This window comes from Anarhichas minor, unplaced genomic scaffold (assembly GCF_050575085.1).
Source record: "Anarhichas minor isolate MPS153535 unplaced genomic scaffold, ASM5057508v1 ptg000024l, whole genome shotgun sequence".
NCBI lineage: Eukaryota > Metazoa > Chordata > Actinopteri > Perciformes > Anarhichadidae > Anarhichas > Anarhichas minor.
Window position 1 is genome coordinate 15,599,121 of NW_027466470.1, and position 7,618 is coordinate 15,606,738.

Here is a 7,618-nt window from a genome sequence, read left to right on the forward strand (position 1 = left end):
GGAACCAAGAGCTGTGAGCTGCATGGGTAGTGGTAGATTTAGGGGAAAGATGGGATACTGGTGGAGCAGAAGGTAAAGTGTGATATAAACCAGAGGAACAATGAAGCGATCAGGAGAGAGGAACAAAGGGGATGCATCATCCAATAGTCTACATTACATCTGTAAAACCAATTCTTCTTACCCTCTGACTGGTCAAGACAAATGGAAAAGATGTTGGAAAAGATATAGAGCTTTAGTTGTTCCTGTGTCTAAAGTGACATTACATAATGTGATATTACGTAACGTCACTGTACAACTCACCTTGAGTCATTGAGCTTAGCTAAGATAAACTACTGCGATGTTGCAGGACACATGGCTTTGATTTTAGGTGACTCTCAGTCAACAGTGAGAAAACTCACTTCTGAAGGTAGAAGAAAATATGTTTTTCCTTGACCATATTTATATGGCTAGTTGTTTCATCAACTGCATCAAAACAAGACGGGGGAACAGGGTTAGTTATGTACAATATTTATTCATCCATGGCGATCTCAAGTTACATGGAAATGTACTCTTCTGAGAAGTCTGTTTTTTTTTTATATAATACAATCCGACTGTAGAGTCCAACGGACGCCCAGTCACCACCTTGCCCTCAGAATCCCGGACATCTGGTTGTAGTCAGCCAAGTGACGGAAGAAAATTCGGCTCAGTCGCCACCTCCGCTTCACCCCCCGGGGTCTGGATGTCATCACACACCTGTTGCGTATTCTCACTGGACAGCTGTCTCTTGGTAATGCTGCAATTTCTTTATCCGCCACCTCCTGCAAAACATGTTTAGTTTAGGAATCGTCTTGGATGTTGGTTTTCATGAATCATCTCCCACAACGATCACTAAATATTGTATCATGGTTAAAGTTAATGAATGCTAACATTGAATTATTGCTCAGTACTATTAAACACTTTTTTTTAAATCTGGCAGTTTGAGTAGAAATATTGCGTTGTACCTGAAGCTCTTTGGGTAGAATGGTGTTCTTCCTCAGTGCATTGATCCGTAACCTCTCATCAGCATAGTCAAAAGCCATCTGTCTTCTCTTCACGTCCCTGAGCATCCTCCAGTCGACGTAGTAACTCCTCACCTGCTCCACCGCCCCCCAGCAGCTCCTCAGGGCCTGCACACAGCGGTACAGCAGTTGTTATCGACAGCTAATTTTATGCAGGGAAAACTAATAGATCCCTACCAAACATGTTCTTGTGATCACAAGGTCGATCGTTTGGATTCATCCACACTGTCGGCTGCCTCCTCTTTGTCGATTAGTCAACTAATGGATGACTTATTTCTGAACTTATAAGCACACTTCTAAATAGGTAGGTAGTGTTAGTTAATGCAATACAATACAAAAGGCGTCCGTTACTAATCAGGTTAACTAACGTTAGCATTAGCTACGAAGCTAATGTCGGAAAGCTAGCAACACCACAAGCTAATACTGAAAACGTTGCTTTCTCCATCCTCATCAATCTGCGATACAGTCTTATTGAAAACATTCAAACCTCAAATATAGCGTTACAAAAAGTAACGTACCTGCTTTGGGGCGCCGACAGTAGAATAAAGGGCATTTAACCCTAAACATGTTATCCTGTGGGCCGCCATATTGAATGTTGTCGTGATGCAGAACCACAGAAGAAGAATGATGGCACACGGGAAATATCGCCACCTATCGACCAGGAGTGTGACATGGAAACAAACCTGCTGGTTTTGTGTATCACTATAAACATATTTTCCGACCAATGTTGCAGTCAGTTTATGTGATTATTTTTGCTTTGTTATAGTTTGACATTTCAGATGATGGATAATCAAGAAGGTAGATATCCCATTTGAAGAAATTATAAGTATGATCATGAGTTTGAAAGACCACTTCAGGACAAAGTGGTTCGATATGTGATTATCATAAATGTATACTGATACTGACACTTGATTGCAAGATTAAGGCTGCGTCTGTTCCTAACCACTTTTCCTTGACCTTTATGGAAAACGTTATGGGGTTAAGGAAAGATGTGAAGCAGAATGCATGAGGATCTAGGAAAAGATAACCGTGGTGTTTGGAGAATCCGACTACACTTTCACTAAGCACGTAATTATGATGCGACGGCGGAAGTCACTGACGTAGGTCTGCCATGGCGAAACTACAACGAAGAAGGACTACAAAAAGCGCAACTAAAACACATCGCCATGGAATCTCTTAGCCCGATAAATGCAGGCTTTATAAACAGCTTCCTTTGTGACAGTTGATAGTTGAGTTTAAAGTATTAATCTCTTTCTGTTTGTGTTTCACAGGACAGGACTCCTCTGTGTTTTTGTCTCACTCATGGGGCAGCTGAGAGGTCAACCAACCCATCATCCCAGGAAGACCCAGACCCACCACAGACCACTGAACACTCTCAGCACCCCAGTGAGTCCGAGACCCAGTGAGTATGGTTACGTCCCCCCGCCCCTTGTGCAAGTGATAATTTAATATATTTTAGATTTTAATTTGACTCAAAGGCATTACTGTTAGTACTGTTAAGTATTGATAATCATAATATTACATGCTAATATAAATAAAATGGGGAAAGGTTTAGATTATGGCCCGCAACGCGCAGCATAATTCTTCCCAATTTAATTCAAACTAAATCATAAATAATTTAAATTTTTACTGATTGTTAACCAGTACAGAACGTAATGATACATACATGTAGGTGCAAGGGAACAAGATGTGACGTTAATGAATAACGTTAATGAATAAGGGGGAAACAATGTGGGAACTTAATGAATTTATAACACTGCTGTAGTTTATTTCAAAATGATCATATGGAACTCACCAACACTGGAGAGGCACAGGTGATAACAAAATAAGGAACTACATAGAAAATAACTTCAAGTTACATTTGTGTTTTTACTTTGCAGCAAACAGAAGTAGAGTACTGTCAGATACATACTGACAAAAATTTGAGTCATTGCACAATGTCAAAATGAAATTATGATATGACGAGGTCATCTTGTCATATCACAGTTACTGATAGGTCTGTCATTCAAATTTGTAGGCAGCCGAAAGAACACATTCCCCATTACTCAAATTCTGAGAGAGCTCAGTGACAAAATTGATAACCTGCAAGTGTGCAAGTTCAACGTCAATCGTTCTGCTGTCCTCGATGGAGCAATAAGGGGTTCAGAAGGCTCTCCTATGACCCAAATAAAAAGATGTTCATAAAATGTATTTAGCGTCTTTCACACATTTTGATCAAACATCAAATACCAACATAACATGAAACAAATACTATAAAAATAAATCTCTAAACCAACTTCTACTATTAACAAACATGTGATGTTATAAGCTGCCGGTAATAGAGCAGAGGCTCCCGGTAATAGAGCAGAGGCTCCCGGTAATAGAGCAGAGGCTCCCGGTAATAGAGCAGAGGCACCCGGTAACGTTAGCTAGCTTGTCAGCTACGAACGTCACGTAACTTAACCAATCATTTTCACAGAGAGAGTTCGAACAGCTCTTATCATGGCGGCCACTTAGATACTTCCGGGTCATTTCACTCAGCTAGGAACCTTCCTAAGCAAAAAGTACTTTTCGACCACAGCCTAGATATGGTTACAACAGTGATGGGATACCAGTTGTACCCTTTGGCAGCTTTGACTACAGCAGGAGGAGTCAATTCATGCTTGGGACTTGCAAAGTTAAACCCCTGTAGTACTACTTAAGAACCAACAGGTGGCAGTGTCATTCTATGAGTCTCTTTCTCATCGCCCACCAAAGGAGCGTGGTCCTTCATACTGAGTCTAAACCTCATGTCTGACTGAAATCCTACTCTTCAATCTTCTGAAACACCAGACACATCTCCTCTCCCCTGACACCACTAACAATGAAACTATTTTGCTTTAAGGAAGTACATGTATAAAACAGTGCGCTTCTTTTATGGTTCAGCGGGGCACGGTTCTAAAAAGTTTTTTTTTATAGAAAAGAAATTTAACAATCGCAGCAGATTCCATTTAAGCGTTCTTAATAAACAATCCCCATTATTTTGGAGCCTTGAGCGGATGCGTTCTTGGATAAATATTAACACATGACAAGCTGCAGGCCGTGCTTCCTCTATAAAGAGCAACATCACGAAGCAGGCCGGAAAATCTGTAAAGGCTTGAATTAAATCAAAAATGACTAATTGCATCAATGTAGCTTGTATAACAGATAGTGGTATTTGTAAACCTGATAGCATCAACTGTCTTTTATTCTCTGGGTTAGTAGGCAACATTTCGTTTTCTTCAAATCACTGTACTTGTACAATTATATGGTTGTCAAGCAAGAAAAAAACAATTTTTTTGGCTCTCAGTTGGTTTGGGCTGTAAGCGCCTGAAGTGGCTATTCCAAGACCACCAGCTAGGAGGGCAAAATCATTCCCTCTGTAATGTCTTTTACCCCCATAGCAGAGAGATGTCAGAGGCTTGAGAGCATCTGAAAGGTGACCTTCTACGTTTCCATGTATTGTAAAATTCATAAGAAATGCCAGGCGGCCAGGTTCTGCCAGCAAAAGTAAAGCTCTGTTTTGGTTGGCAAAAGTACCTTTCTGCTGGAGGAGTATAAACATTCTTTCATCAGACCTTAGACATCTTGATTGGAGTTCGTAAGTGTTTGACAGTGTGAAGAATGGGTGTGTTAGACTTACAATGGCTCATAAATTCAATGACATTGACTACCAGAGCTGGTGTGTGTGGATCTGTGTGAAGGGACCAATGGAGAGGAAGCATTGAAAGAAATGATTGGACTTTTGGAAGCCGAATAACAAGTCTCTTGTCAGCTGGCATCAAAAGAGCAATTGAATATAAAGGTGTCGTGTAGACAGGTGTCTTCACAGCAGTGCAGTTTCATGCCTTACAGAGAGGATCAAGACCTCTGGCTGGATCAAAGCAAAGACTTGGGAGATTTGGGGGCAAAGCCATGCAATATAGAACTGATCTGTTTCTGAGATAGGTTACTCTGCGGCACTGCTGACAAGTGGCCTCATCCATAAAAATGACGGCAGCGCGTTGAACATGGTGAAGATGATCTAACTGAGGCTCAGACTATTGGACTTTAGTATTGAAGCACCATGTAGAATTTGAAAATACACGAGACGCTATAGTGACTATATTGTCATCCAATAATGCTCCGGTATGATGGATGGACTGTCTGCACTCATATAGCACTTATATATAGCAAATTGTTTCTATCCCCGTGGTTGTTTGGTACAGTTTGATACAATTCGGATTTCAGAGGGAGGTTGAAAATGGCTTTTTAAATTTTTTATTATTGGTAATCTATAATCTTTTTCTTATGTGACTACGGTGGCAAAGAACAATGTGAAAGATGCAGGCAAAGACACACATACGATATGTGTGAACAGAAACTAGTGTAAACATGGCCGTGTCTGCCACCTCTGATCAGGATACAATTCAACTGCCGTAACCAAGCTGCTGTGTTTCTAAGTGGGTGGGCTTTCCCGCTTTCGACCATAAATCATGCCCACAGAATTAGACTGTGCAGTCAGGAGCAACATATATATGACTTATATATTAATAAAACTTAACAAAGCTTAACTTTGGCATCTGGAGATGGTGATCTCAATTTAGACTGTTCAAGGCCATGGTTAGAGTGCAACACCACATCTCAGCATATATTCCTCTGGTGGTTCACATATTTGAAACCAGTAATAATAATATTATATGGGACCATAAAGTGTTGGAAGTTGCCACAGAAAACAGAGGTGTTATGCCTCTTTGAAAACCGTTGGCTTACCTAATCCTTGCTGTATAGTTTAGCAATGATTGGTTGGGACAAATTAATTCCAATTTGTTATAGTTCAACAGACCTATGTGAGCCAATTCTATTCTGTTAGATCAATCTACAAAAATGTGTTTACTCTTTCTTTTTTTTTTCTTTCTTTTTTTGACAATATTTTGCCTCTTTTAAACATATTAGTCACTTAACGTCCACAAAGTGTTATGTCTTGACAGACCAGTCTATACAAATGTGGTGAAATGATTACAGCCCATTTTACATATCCCACTCTTTCTATGAAACCATAATCAAATGTGTACAGTACCTGGTGCAAAAAATGAAGGAAAACAAAAAAAAACGTAACCGTGAGACATTTCCTGTGTTTCCGTCTCTGGGTAAAATATATATAACTCTCCCTCTCTCCTCGAGATGTCGTAAACTTCACAAGCGGAGCCACGGTTTGCAAGCCCTCAACTGGATCATTGTCTTATTCCGGACGTCTCTGACAAACTTGTCTGCCAAATGAAAAGAAACAAGCACATGTTACAGTATTTAAAGGCGATTTAATAAAATCATTGACAAAGTGAGCCATTCAGACTGGACTTTTGAGCATGGAAAACTCATGCAGTCATGCAACTATATTATTTTAACACTGTATAAGCGTGCCTCGGGAGGAACTGAGACGGCAGAATTTCAGCAGAGAAAGAGATTCGTCTTGCTTTCCAGCACTTTATAACTAAACACACTATTGAAACAAATACTGTCAAAAGTTTGCTCTGCACTGTTGGACTTTTATTTCACATTCAAACCTTATATTAATTCATTTATTACATTTAATATGTTGTCAGATCGATTTTTTCTAACTGCATATTACTGTAACAACATTTTTTGGTTATCTGGTGAATACATATTGATATGAGATACGAGGCACTGAATCAGCAGTCTCTAGGCGTTACACCTTCACTGACGCATCTGCATGAGAACTCCCTCTCCTCTTAGTAATCAGCGTCCATTTGAAGCAGATAGAGCTCATTTAGTGGGAGGCCATGACCCGACTGACTCAGCGGTCTCTGCTTTCCAGACCTCAGGAATGTCTAGCATTCCCCAAGGAGAGAGAGAGAGAGAAGGAAAGGGAAAGAGAGAGCTTGGTCAAATCGATGGCATACATGCAAGCAGGTAAGTATACTCGCACCCTAATGGCTGAGTTCACACGTACGTTTTAATGGCAAGTAATCACACACAAAAACAGACCTATCACAGCTTTCGAAGAAAGACGGCCCTCCTCTTCAATTAGTATTGTGATTAAAGTTACTAAATGTGCTAATTAATTTATCATCAATATTATAGTTATGAAGTAGATTTAGAAATATAACATGTATAATTTCCGAACATGTCATGTGTCTTAAAAGTCAGATATATTAACTAACATTGCATAAGAAAAATGAGTCAAAATACTTTTACCAATGTCAGGTGAAACTTTTGAGCAGATTAGAAAAACAAAGCTGACCATCACATGTTTGTAATTTTATCCTGATGAACATGCAGAACTGCATTGTCGAAACTTATAATTAAAAGTTTCTATTGAGGTTGTAAAGGTTTCATGACGGCAATGTTTGTGGGTTGTATGGATACGAGAACATAGTACATCCATACTACGCACAACAAAAACTCTCCAGGACAGATTTCCTCTTTTTCCAGACTGCGATAATGGAACCACTTGATAAATCTGTCTGACTTTTAAAGCTTTCATTTATAATTTATGGTGCTTTCAAAAATGCACAAATAGAAAGTCTCTTCATTTTTGACATTTGGAAAATCGTGCCCATCAAACACATTCAATTCTTAAAGCG

General features: G+C 39.6%; 1 protein-coding gene across 1 annotated transcript; it reads right to left on the reverse strand.

Moving 5' to 3' along the window:
• Nucleotides 1-491: 491 nt before the first annotated feature.
• mrps14 (mitochondrial ribosomal protein S14) lies at nucleotides 492-1,655 on the reverse strand. The gene is made up of 3 exons (XM_076097918.1): nucleotides 1,556-1,655; nucleotides 981-1,145; nucleotides 492-797 (listed from the first exon to the last, which is right to left on the reverse strand). Exons 1-3 carry the CDS (start codon nucleotides 1,622-1,624, stop codon nucleotides 615-617), a joined length of 417 nt encoding a protein of 138 aa, XP_075954033.1. The 5' UTR covers nucleotides 1,625-1,655; the 3' UTR covers nucleotides 492-614.
• Nucleotides 1,656-7,618: the final 5,963 nt, after the last annotated feature.